Consider the following 13,956-nt stretch of genomic DNA (forward strand, 5'->3'; position numbering starts at 1 on the left):
AGAATGTACTACTTGAAAAACTACAAGAAAGCATAGAGAAGCTTGGATATTATCTTATGTCAACGAATTTGCAAGATGGTTGATCGGTCGACCAACACCTTGAAAGTCAAGCAACATGCTCTCGACTAAGCACTTCGTGTAACCAGTCCGAAAAATTTGACCACTTGGACGCTATGCAATCTGGTCGATCATCCACTTGGAAGCCTAGCAACTTGCAACGATCGACAACCACTTCAATGTCAAAAGACTTGCGAACTGACAAAGTGATATGTTGACCGACCATCCACTTGAATGGCAAGCAACTTGCACAGGACTACCAACGATACCAAGCGACTTGCACCAGNTCCGTAGCGTAATCGTAGACCCCGTTTACATTTACGCTATCAAATACATAACATAAAACGTTTACATCAACGATCAATGAAATGGTAAACCATTCCTTACAATCAGACATAGGAACAACATTTCTAACTATGCAATAGAAAACTTGAATCGCAGACTGTTTTATAACTAGGAAACTATGTTCCATCAGGGAGCTTAAAGCTTCATATCAAAGATCTGGGTCTTCGTCATCATTCATTTTTGCTCGTTGCCCAGGATAAGATCCACACTTGCCGAAACCAAACTAAACGATTTATGCTAATGAAAATGAAAAACTCGTGAAAGTAACGAGAGGAAAAATGCTTGTGAAAGTAACGATACGAAAACACAATAATAAAGAAAATAAAAAAGTGGGTAAAGTCAAAGTAGAGTTGGGAGTTCAAGACTACCAACACAAACCCCAATACCTACCTACTATTATTTTATTCAAAGGGAGAGAAAACGAAATAAGAAGATCTATGGCGGTGGTCGGAGGCGGACGGAGCTGCGACGGTGGTCGGGGCGGAAGAAGAGCGATAGCAAACGTAGAAGGTGGCCAAAATCGCCGGCTCAAAGCTCCGTTAGAGTTCCGGCCGGAGGCCGGCGGTGGAAGTCGAAGTTGAGCAGCAAAGAAAGGCGTTTGGTTTTAGATAGAAAATGGGAGGCATCATTATTTATTTATTTATTTGAATTTAGATGATTCCAATTTCATCGGGTAATCTAATAATCTTTATGTTCATAATATCTATTTTTAGAGTCTTTATCGTCTTTATCGAAGTAAATCGCAAGTTACATAATCAGCTCATTAGGAGCTTATAGCTTATTTTAAGCTACTAATAAGTTATAAATTTTGTTTGGTAATGTTCCTAATAAGCTAGTAGCTTAAAATAAGAGTTTATTTTAGCGTTTCAAAATAAACTAGTAGCTTCCAAACTTTTTTTTCATCTTTAACTTTATTATTTTAAATAAACGACATCATTTACCATTCCTAATTAAAACAGTTTGGGCTAAACCTTTTTGACTTTTTCTCTTCAATATGTTTGGTTGTAATTTCAATTTGACATTTATGTTTGAACATTGATTTTGTATGAACTAATCTTATGAAATATAAACATTTTGTTTTGCTTTATATGTTTTCAAATATACGTTCTTACTTTATATTTTATTAAAATATATTAATTTCACTATTTTATATTTTAATATATAAACAAACCTATTTAAATTTAAAACTATTTAAATTGTATGAAGATGTTATTTTTAGTCTTTTTACATTTATAAGTTTATCAAAAAGTTAATTTTACCAAACACTTTACAGCTCTTCAGATTTCAGCTTCGAACTTATAACTTTTCAGTTTTCAGCTACTTTTCAGTTTTCAGCTAGGTTTGCCAAACATAACCTATGTAGTGTGATGACACATTTGGTGGTTTATATTTGAACAAGTCAATTATACTTAATTCCGGTCTTTTTCTTTTTTTTTTTAATAAAACAAGACTCGTCCTAGAGTCATTGTACCTTCCATCATCTAAGTTTTTTTTTACAGGCTTTTTTAGTTGTGAACCACTACGTTAAACTCTGGGAGGCATAACTTTGTTCTTTAATTAATGGTTGTTCAATTAATGAAAATCAGAGAAATTTAAAAAGAGATAAATAAAAAAGTAATAATAACATTTTTCTTTACAAAAGAAATTAGGCAAGTCATTCTTATTATTATTCTTTTTTTTTTTAACTTATTAATTGTTTNAGGATAACTCATCAGTACTACACTAATACACTTGTGATTTGCTCATTCGTCTCTCTTGCTCTCTCCTTATTACTGTTCGTCACCCGTAGAGCGATATAGCTTCGAACCGCTTAGTCGTTGACCGGTAGATCGACCGTCTGACCGGCCGAGCGACATTCTTCACTACACGTAACACACGTATCCGTAGCGTAATCGTAGACCCCGTTTACATTTACGCTATCAAATACATAACATAAAACGTTTACATCAACGATCAATGAAATGGTAAACCATTCCTTACAATCAGACATAGGAACAACATTTCTAACTATGCAATAGAAAACTTGAATCGCAGACTGTTTTATAACTAGGAAACTATGTTCCATCAGGGAGCTTAAAGCTTCATATCAAAGATCTGGGTCTTCGTCATCATTCATTTTTGCTCGTTGCCCAGGATAAGATCCACACTTGCCGAAACCAAACTAAACGATTTATGCTAATGAAAATGAAAAACTCGTGAAAGTAACGAGAGGAAAAATGCTTGTGAAAGTAACGATACGAAAACACAATAATAAAGAAAATAAAAAAGTGGGTAAAGTCAAAGTAGAGTTGGGAGTTCAAGACTACCAACACAAACCCCAATACCTACCTACTATTATTTTATTCAAAGGGAGAGAAAACGAAATAAGAAGATCTATGGCGGTGGTCGGAGGCGGACGGAGCTGCGACGGTGGTCGGGGCGGAAGAAGAGCGATAGCAAACGTAGAAGGTGGCCAAAATCGCCGGCTCAAAGCTCCGTTAGAGTTCCGGCCGGAGGCCGGCGGTGGAAGTCGAAGTTGAGCAGCAAAGAAAGGCGTTTGGTTTTAGATAGAAAATGGGAGGCATCATTATTTATTTATTTATTTGAATTTAGATGATTCCAATTTCATCGGGTAATCTAATAATCTTTATGTTCATAATATCTATTTTTAGAGTCTTTATCGTCTTTATCGAAGTAAATCGCAAGTTACATAATCAGCTCATTAGGAGCTTATAGCTTATTTTAAGCTACTAATAAGTTATAAATTTTGTTTGGTAATGTTCCTAATAAGCTAGTAGCTTAAAATAAGAGTTTATTTTAGCGTTTCAAAATAAACTAGTAGCTTCCAAACTTTTTTTTCATCTTTAACTTTATTATTTTAAATAAACGACATCATTTACCATTCCTAATTAAAACAGTTTGGGCTAAACCTTTTTGACTTTTTCTCTTCAATATGTTTGGTTGTAATTTCAATTTGACATTTATGTTTGAACATTGATTTTGTATGAACTAATCTTATGAAATATAAACATTTTGTTTTGCTTTATATGTTTTCAAATATACGTTCTTACTTTATATTTTATTAAAATATATTAATTTCACTATTTTATATTTTAATATATAAACAAACCTATTTAAATTTAAAACTATTTAAATTGTATGAAGATGTTATTTTTAGTCTTTTTACATTTATAAGTTTATCAAAAAGTTAATTTTACCAAACACTTTACAGCTCTTCAGATTTCAGCTTCGAACTTATAACTTTTCAGTTTTCAGCTACTTTTCAGTTTTCAGCTAGGTTTGCCAAACATAACCTATGTAGTGTGATGACACATTTGGTGGTTTATATTTGAACAAGTCAATTATACTTAATTCCGGTCTTTTTCTTTTTTTTTTTAATAAAACAAGACTCGTCCTAGAGTCATTGTACCTTCCATCATCTAAGTTTTTTTTTACAGGCTTTTTTAGTTGTGAACCACTACGTTAAACTCTGGGAGGCATAACTTTGTTCTTTAATTAATGGTTGTTCAATTAATGAAAATCAGAGAAATTTAAAAAGAGATAAATAAAAAAGTAATAATAACATTTTTCTTTACAAAAGAAATTAGGCAAGTCATTCTTATTATTATTCTTTTTTTTTTTAACTTATTAATTGTTTAATGACAAGATGTTATATTCACATAATAAAATTCGTGCATAAGTGGGTATGAAGGTGAAAGTGGAAAGGCTTTAGAGAAAGAATTTTATGAAGTCACGTCTCTCTCTCTGTCATGCACTCACAAAATATCATTAGTTACTAATTCAGGATTTCGGGCATATAGTTTGAAGAATTTATATTATATTACGGAGTAGTATATAAGTTTTTTTTTTTTAAATCATAATTGTAGAATTTATGTTATATTAAAATTAAATTTGATAATTTTAGTAATAATTATGGTATGATTAATATTATTAGAGTAAGAAATTTAAATACGATAAATTACTAAATATAATTATGGTTAAATTTAATTAAAATCTAAATGAAATCAAACTTTTTTTTTGAATGCTATTGACTCTGTTACAATGCAGTATATGTTCGTAACTACTTTCTCAATCCACTCATTTCCATATAGGAGTGCAACCGGGTGTCACTAGACCACAATTGGCAATGAAATTAAGCTTATTTCTTATATTATTTCAATATAATGTCTATACTCATTATTACCATTGAAGAACAAAAGAAAAAGATATTATGTATGCATGTGTATGATAATAATAATGATAAAAGATAACAAGTTATAACAGTAGTAATGTTTTTGTCCAAAAAATTGTATAGTATAACTCTTAAAGCATAATGTATACAAAAAATTAACAAAAAAAGAGATACATAAATAAATGCTTCTCATTCATTCATAGTGTGTAAACCAATGAACCAAACACATCATATAGGCAGGGCCGTTCCAATAAAATTTGGGGCCCTGTGCCATATCTTAAATTGGACCCTTTTTTCGAGTAATTTCTATATAAAAATAATAGTTGTTCAAAAAGTTGTATCAAAATATAAACATTGTATAAAAATATATATAAAATTTTATTTAAAAAGTGACATGCGTCGTGTATATTTAACAATTTTTCCTTAGAATCATCTTTTTGCTCATTTATTTGATTTTGTTTTGTAATGAATTTTTCAAAAGCTCATTTTTTAGATTGAGTTAGTTGCTCAATTCTTCTTTTCTTTTTACGCTTCTCAGACCCATATGTGTATTTTCTAAAAGACATAATTATAAAATCTTAAGAAAAAAAGAATTTATTTAGAATCTCTGAATAAATAATTAATTAAGAAACAAATTCTTAAAACAATAAACAAAAATTATGAAAAATACGTAATTTTTAATTACCTGTTAAGAGAATTGAAGAATTTGAGACTTGAGAGTTTGTGTGATCAAGAAGAATTGAAGAATCAGATCTACAAAATTACCGAATTGTGAATTCAAGAATTGAAAAACTGTCACATTTAACCTAGCTAACTGATATCAGATCATAACTGAATGAATTGTATTGAGTGATATGGTTCAAAGATACAGCTTACAGTAATATATATAATGCGAATATGCAGGGAGACTAGAATAAGGAAATCACAAGGAAGCCTATAATAGGGAATCAATATGACTCAAATACATAGAGTCCTAATGTTGGGTTTAATTTATATATATATATATATATATATAGTGTTTTTAAAAGCAATTGTCAATTGGGCTCAATTCTATCTTGTCACAAATTGGTCAAATCTTCATACACTTAGCCTAAATTTTTGTAAACTATATATACATATAATTTTTTTTTAAATATGGGGCCCCTGTGCATGCGGTTGCACATGTTAGACATGCTCAAATACGGCTTTGCATATAGGGACTACATTTGATCTCACCCTCATTAATAGAGAATTAACCCAAAAAATATAACAATAGGCATATTTAGTTGTAAATAAAGATGCCTAAAGTCGTACAAAAAACGCTCGAACCCACAGCTTTCGTCTTGACAGTTGATAGGGCGGTGCTCTAACCGATTAAACAACTTTACGCATTGTAATTAAATAATACAGATGCATAAAGTTCACATTTAAAAACTACCATAAATGTATGTAGTATATTATTACAAACGCGTATTTATATATATATATATATATATATATATATATATATATATTAGTTTAACTTTAAAATTTGATAACTATTTTTAAAAAAATAAATTACATAATGAATTTTTTTTAAAACAAATAATTGCTAAATTTAAACTATTTTAAAAATAGAAAATATTATTTTTAAAAATTATGATTCAAATCGAAGGTTCAAAGTTTCAAACCGAAACCGAAACCAAAAATTTCTTTAAAATTTTTAATTTTGATTTACCATTTTTCATAATTATGAATTATCGAACTATGATCACTTCTGAATATATGTAATATTATTCTATTATTTGTGTGTACTTGTAAGTATTTATTTGTGTGTACTAAATTACTAATATTATAACATGTATACATCACTTAATATTATACTAAACAAGACTTTCAAAACATCGTTTTCAATTCCATGATTGCAGTTTGCGGGCACGCAAGAGATACATAGATTTTTATCTTTTTACTCCATAGTGTATGTTATATATATTTCATGGGGTGGATTTCTTCCACCTTTTGGGTAAAATTTAAAAAGGTGGTAGAAACTTGTGGCTGCTGGGATTCGAGCCCAGGTCTTCACGGCCACAACGTGAAATTCTAACCACTAAACTACAGCCACTTGGTTGTTTATTTCTTTCAATAAATATATATTTAATTAATTTAGAAGCGCTTCTGTTTTTCTTCACCGATTACCAGCTTCAATCCTAGTCGAAGACTGCAACATCATAACCACTGCCCAGTGCCCACTGGCAGTCTGGCAATATCGTTCTTCCATCATGCGCTCCCTGGAAATGACTATCTTGTCCTCATTCCATACTCTTTTCATCTTCTTCCTCTTCTTTGCCCTAGTCAATTCTCGTAAGCTGAAGCTCCGTACAGAGCTCGATGAATCTCTAACCTATTTATGGCCGTTGCCGTCGGAATTCACCTCCGGCAACGATACTCTCACCGTCGATCCAAATCTCTCGCTCTCCGTCAGCGGCAACGGCGGTGGCTCCGTGATTGTCAAAGAAGCGTTTGAGCGATACAAGCATATTATTTTTAAGCATGGCTCCAAGGTGGCGGGTTCCGGTGATTATGATATTAAGCAACTTAGTGTTACTGTGCATTCCGACAACGAAGAGGTGAATGTTTAGCTGTGATTTTTAATTTTGTTTTTATTTTGGGGGAAATTAACTTGAGTGAAAACGGGAAATGTCAAATGTTGATATAGTTTGATTGGTGACTGTGCAGCTACAACTTGGTGTTGATGAGAGCTACACTTTGCTGGTGGCGAAAAGCAATGAGCGTTCGATTGTTCAGGGGATTTCCATTGAGGTTATTTTGAAGTTCGGCTTTTTTCTTGGTGTTGCTTTGACTTTTGAGTGATGTGATAGGCTTGATTCTTCAACTTGCCACTCCTCTTAAGCTGATTTCTGATGAAAGTTTAGCACCAATCTTTCTTTCCATTGCTGACTATGGGGCTTAACGTTTTAGATTCCTTTTCTGGTTATAATAGCCTGACAAATTGAAACTTGTATACTTTTAAGTTTTCAATATAAATGCATCTGACAATACAGGGCTACTTTTATGGCATATTACTAATTGTGATTTGTTTCCTTCATCATGCAGGCAAATTCTGTTTATGGTGCTGTTCGAGCATTAGAGGTATGAACTGTGATGATATAATATGCTAGGCTTTTTCAGGTATGATAAGATGTATAATAACCCCCTGATGGTGTCTTACTTTCCCTCTCCCAGACAATGAGCCAGTTGTGTGTTTTTGATTATGTGACTAAAGATGTGCAAGTACAGAATGCACCCTGGTTAATTAATGACAAGCCAAGATTTAAATATCGCGGGTTATTGCTTGGTAAGATAAACATTCTATTGACAGTAACCTCGTTAATGTCATTCCTTTTGGATAAGCTTGGACAATAGCAAATGGTTATGAATCTGCAGAGCATCCCATGCATTGCCTTCCACTGATGAGTTTTTCTCATTTGGCAGATACCTCGAGACACTATTTGCCTATTGAAATTATCAAGCAAGTTATTGAATCCATGTCATATGCTAAACTTGTAAGATACGTTAACTACTGCATTTACTGGTTCTTTGAATTTATGTTGTATTTCTGACATTGTTCATTCAATTCAGTAGAATGTTCTTCATTGGCACATCATAGATGAAGAGTCATTTCCTATAGAAGTGCCTACATATCCAAATTTATGGAAAGGGGCTTATACAAAGATGGAGCGCTATACTGTTGAAGATGCGTACGACATTGTCAAGTGAGATCGTGTTTGTTTTTTATATTCTTTGTTCCATTCATTTGCGAATTTTCTTTAGTATGGAGTAATGATTTTCCTCTAGGATTATTTAAATCCTTTTCAGACTTGTTAAATAGAATGAAATTGATTGATTCCTCCTGGATATTTTTTGTGGCACTAATACTGTATTTTGCATTTCCCATTTCTATCTGTGGACAAAATTGAAGCTTTGCAAAAATGAGAGGTAATGGGCATCCCAAAATGTTTGTTCAAACGTTCAAGATGTCACTTCTTTGTCAATGCTGTCTCACTCAATGAACTTATTACAGGCATCAATATTATGGCAGAGGTAGATGTTCCTGGTCACGCAGAATCATGGTGAGTATTTGAGAGTATAGTGATTCTCTTAGTACCTCTCCAATTTCCTTCTCCATAACTCCTTTCTGGAGATTTGGATATTTGTGGAAGAATTGGAATTAGAAAACCAATTTCCATCTGAATCTTTTAAAAGGGCTGTGAGATGTGACTTTCTTAAATGCTTTATCTAATGTCCAACTCTTACATGTAAACCTAAGTTTATGATATGCATGCATTTTTAAATTGATATATATCCATGCAGATGAAGTTATGAACTTGCAAAATCGAGCTCTTGTTTGATTGTCTTATTAGAGTTGTCTTGTGACAAAAAGGGATGTTGCTTTGATAATCTGAAACCGAGTACTTGGTGTTATTTACCATTATTCATGTCTTTCTTCATCACACAATCAACTCTATATTTTTATATTTGTACTTTATTCCAGGGGTAAAGGATATCCTGATCTTTGGCCTTCACCTAATTGTACAGAGCCACTGGATGTTTCAAAAAACTTTACTTTTGATGTGATATCAGGAATCCTTTCAGGTTATGTTCATTGGTCCCTTTAAAAGTTTTACATCTGGATCTTCTATTGTGTTTATGTTGTTTCTTCCTTTTTATGTTACACTTTTGGCTTGTCTTTGCATTAATATTTTGGGAAATAGTTCTTCATGGTTTCCTAGTTGAGGTTTGAACATGCAACAGGGAAAAGGTTAAATCCTTTCAGATATTTATGAAGCTTGAGGAATTATAATACCCAGACATTTATTGGCTCAATGGTTAATTCCTTTCATATAAGTCCAGATCATCTAAGGAGAAAGTTTCCACATTAAGTGAACTAGTGAAGGTTATTAATGCATTTATGACATCCTATCTATGGAGAACTTGTAATTGCCAATGCATTACTTCCATAATCAAGTCATAAAACCTTTAAATGAGTTCTTTGCCATTACTTTTAGTTATTGATATGCACGTACATGCAGCAAACTCATTTTGCTAAAGACCACACCTCCCTTGCGTTATTTAGCTGATTAGTACGTCATAACTTAACCACCTATAAATTATTCTCCAATTTGTGTCAGTTTCCTCTTATCACTCCTTTTGTGATCTCACTATGGTAAGAATTTTGTGTCAAATTACCCCCCTACCCTACCCTCCTTCATTCTGAATTATTTTTTCTTGCTTGCTTTTACTTAATACTTATAAATTGAGTACACTATGCAGTATCTTTTTGTGGTGATGAAATTTTGTCCTTAATAGAACACCCTTTTGTTAATAATAAAATAGTAAGCAACCTCTCTTTCCAGAATTCCATGTTTGTGATTTATTTGATGAGTCCAGGATATGGCACAGTCTGCTTAACAATAGCTAATAGAAGCATTAAAACATAATGCTCATAAATATCCTTCTTTCTTCGCTCCATCATGACAATGGCTTGTTATTTCTACTCTTGCAGACATGAGGAAGATCTTTCCATTTGAGCTCTTTCACTTAGGTGGTGATGAGGTCAATACAGGTTAGGCTAAACGAACTGTTTGTTTTGATGACTCTTGGCATTTTTCTTCTGTCCTTCGTGTTCTTCCCTCACTCTCTCTCATGCGCACACATAGAGGATGTACATGACCATACACTAAATTTAAAAAGAGCATTGCCAATAATTGGATAACTGCATTCGTGTATCATGTTTAGACAGTAAGATTGTGCTGCTTTCATCATGATGATTGTACAGTAAAAAAGAAATAGTGAGGGAAAAGGAATGAAGGTGATTGTAAACATGTATCACTTTTTGCAGATTGTTGGACCTCTACTCCGCATGTGGAGCAATGGTATGTTTCTCTCATGCCTGCCATGAATTTCTATACAACTGCTGTGCATGTTTTACATTAGTAGGAACAGGATGTTGAAAATAGATTCTACCATATTATACTTGGAACTAATCTTCACTAATCCAATATCTGTGGAGGACATAATATGTCGAACATTATGAAGTGTATATATGTCCATGATAAGTTCTGACTTCTGATAATATATATCAATATATGGTTTCTTATTTGGTACTTTATTACTTATTACTTTGCCTAGAAAGTTAGTCCCTTGGGCACTTGTTACTGGAAGTATTTCAATGCTAAACTTCAATGCAGTTGATCTGCCTATCTATTCAATGCTGGAATCAGACCTGCTATTAATGTGAGCAGGATGTGGTGCCAAAGTTTTTTAACACTTTATTTTAATCAATGTTCAGAACCATTTAAGTATCTTCACGAAATGCCATACTTACTTTTTAGTTTTTGCCCTTTTTCTATTTTCTAGTTTTTGAACCCAGCAAAGATAGCATATGTGTGATCTCATTCCTGGAGTCCGAGATCTGATGTTTCCCACTTTCCCTATTATGCAGTTCTAGTAATAACTATACATTCTACTTGCAGGCTTGAAGATCATAATATGACTGCTAAGGATGCATATCAATATTTTGTGCTCAGAGGTCAAGAAATAGCAATATCACAAAATTGGACACCAGTTAACTGGTATGTCCTCCATTTAAAATATTAAAAAAAGAAGAAAAGGACAGTTTTGATACTTGAAAAGTTGCAATCCCATCTGTTAATTGCAAGCATGCTTTCTCTAATATAAAATACTCAATAATAATTTTTTGGCTTTCTCTGAGAACATGTATTCTAAATTATTTTTTGAAATTTATTGTATCAACTTTGTTGTCATTTCATGCAGGGAGGAAACCTTTAACACTTTTGCATCCAAACTCAACCCACGGACAGTGGTGCATAATTGGTGAGTACAGACTGGATTTATGTACCATGTCAAACACCATTGTGGTTTTCCTGGTCCGCCACAGTCAGGTTTGTGAACATAATTCATGATTGGTGTAGGTTGGGCCCTGGTGTCTGTCCAAAGGTTGTTGCAAAAAACTTCAGATGCATTTATAGCAACCAAGGTGTCTGGTATCTTGACCATTTAGATGTTCCCTGGGACGAGGTTTATTATGCAGATCCATTGGAAGATATAGATGACCCTCAACAGCAAGAACTCGTGCTTGGAGGTGAAGTATGCATGTGGGGTGAAACTGCTGATGCTTCAAATGTTCAACAAACCATATGGCCCCGAGCTGCAGCTGCAGCAGGTTAGGATTTGGCAATACTATATCCAACCAATGATTTGCCTAAGAGAATCATCTATATTACAGTAAAAACTTCATTTAGATATGCATTATTGCAAGCGTTTCATGAGATTGAGAGTTTGTAATCATTAACATTTCCAATGTAGAGCGCTTGTGGAGCGGCCCGGAGGCCACATCTTCAAAAAATACATCATCAGTTGTGTTGCAGAGACTGGAATATTTCCGATGCCTCTTGACAAGACGCGGGGTTCAAGCTGCTCCCGTTACAAACTTTTATGCCAGGAGTCCTCCAACAGGTCCGGGGTCATGTTATGAGCAGTAGCTTGGCCCCAAGCTTTGATCTTGCCAACCCTGATATTTCTGTAAAGATTTATGTGTGCAGTGTGCTAGTGTCTTAAACTCCATTTGATCTGTACTGGACTTTTGCTATTGTTTGGGGAGTGTAATAAGGACAGTGACCATTCCAAAAATTTTAACAGTTCCATGCTTCTTCATTCTAAAGCATCATGTCACTTTAGAATGGTGTGGTGATTGTGTTATCTTTCGTATATTTTCAATTTGTGCATTAGAATTGGCTACATTTTACTTGTCCTTTTCCGCATAAATGATTGTTAAATGATTGTTACCTGATTGGGTTAGAAGGTATGACTAATTGATAATATTAGTTGATTATATAAAAAAAAAAATGTTTGGTAAATTAACTGTTAGCTGATGACCCTGTTTGGTAAATGGCTGTTAGCTGATTGGGTTAGAAGGTATGATTAGTTGATAACATTAGTTGATTGTAGAAAGTTGTTTGATAGATTAGGAGTATCGTTTTGAATTTTAGTATTTTGAAGTTACAAAAAGCTTATTAACCAAACAAGTTATAGTAGTCAAATAAGTCAAAATTGACTAATAGGCTGATTATTTACCAAACAGGGCCGATAGCAGTTTGATATAATTTATTTTCTCAAAAAGCTAATTGAAAAAATTGCTTTAAACAGTTTTTTGAATTTTAATATTTTGGTTACAAAAAGTTAATTAACCAAATACTTATATAAATTTTTAGCCAAGTTAAATAGTTAAAAATGGTTAAATATAGATTTTTAACCAAAGTCAAATAGTTAAAAATGGTCAAATAAATCAAAATTAGTAGATAAGTTAACTATTTTACCACATTCTACGCCTTTTGGGAAGAAATAGTTAATTAAACAATTCAAACACGTACAACTGCCATCGAGTATACTCCCATTAATGCGAATGAATGTTGGGAAGCCAACAGTCATGTACTTGCATGCAAAACTCTCGTCGATTTCGTTATATATAGATATATGGATCGGAAACATCAAATTAAAGACAACTCTGAGCAGTGTAGTGGGTCTATATTATATAATATATCTATCTGTACCTCTCTTCATTCCGATCCCTTTGAACAATGGCGGCCGCTTCATCAACCGTGATGAGTTTGAAGCTCCTCGTCGACAAAAAGGCACGAAAAGTTGTTTTCGCCGAATTCGACAAGCCCTTCGTCGATTTCTTGTTCCACCTCATGTGCTTGCCGCTCGGGACCGTTATCAAACTCGTGAACCACAACTCCATGGTCGGCTCCCTCGGAAATCTCTACGGCAGCATTAAAACCATTAGCGACAAATACCTCCAACCTAACATAAACAAAGACGGCCTTTTAAACCCAAAAGTTCCCATCCACTCATCCAATGTGCCACTCCTCGTGGCCCCCGACGGCGCTTCCGAGACCAAGAAGCATTATATTTGTTCTGGCTGCAATGACGGGTTTAGTGGCGGCCGGAGATCCATCTCCGACGACCCGAAGTCTATTTGTCCTAACTGTAAGTGCAGAATTAGTACGGAGACGTTTTATGTTGCCCCTCCGGTGAAGGCATATGGTAATAAGGAAGAAAGTGGTGGGGGAGTTTGTGAAGGGTGTTGTGACGTACATGGTGATGGACGACTTGAAGGTGATGCCGCACTCCTCCATTTCTACCGTCACTCTTCTCAACAAGCTCAATATCAAGGACTTCGGGTCGCTTGCGGTCAAAAATGTCCATTTTGGAGTTGATGAGGTATTATATTGTTTTCATGCACTTTCATGCATTCATCATTCCCAAATATATATATATATATATATACCTTAGTTCAGGTGCGGTTGCACCTTAACGTGGGATTAGTGTGATTGCACCAATAG

At 33.7% G+C, this 13,956-nt stretch overlaps 1 protein-coding gene and 1 non-coding gene across 2 annotated transcripts; one reads left to right on the plus strand and one right to left on the minus strand.

Moving 5' to 3' along the window:
• Positions 1-6,581: 6,581 nt before the first annotated feature.
• On the minus strand, positions 6,582-6,653 carry TRNAH-GUG. The gene has a single exon. It is a non-coding gene; the product is annotated as a tRNA-His (tRNA).
• A 100-nt stretch (positions 6,654-6,753) lies between these two features.
• On the plus strand, positions 6,754-12,351 carry LOC115999898 (beta-hexosaminidase 1). The gene is made up of 15 exons (XM_031239844.1): positions 6,754-7,158; positions 7,268-7,351; positions 7,646-7,681; positions 7,775-7,886; positions 8,024-8,094; positions 8,174-8,304; positions 8,511-8,527; positions 8,613-8,661; positions 9,084-9,184; positions 10,095-10,154; positions 10,431-10,464; positions 11,065-11,163; positions 11,366-11,425; positions 11,524-11,774; positions 11,918-12,351. The coding sequence occupies exons 1-15, from the start codon at positions 6,811-6,813 to the stop codon at positions 12,091-12,093; spliced, it is 1,629 nt and encodes a 542-aa protein (XP_031095704.1). The 5' UTR covers positions 6,754-6,810; the 3' UTR covers positions 12,094-12,351.
• The last annotated feature ends 1,605 nt before the right edge of the window (positions 12,352-13,956 follow it).

Source organism: Ipomoea triloba, chromosome 12 (genome assembly GCF_003576645.1).
Source record: "Ipomoea triloba cultivar NCNSP0323 chromosome 12, ASM357664v1".
Taxonomy (NCBI): Eukaryota; Viridiplantae; Streptophyta; class Magnoliopsida; order Solanales; family Convolvulaceae; genus Ipomoea; species Ipomoea triloba.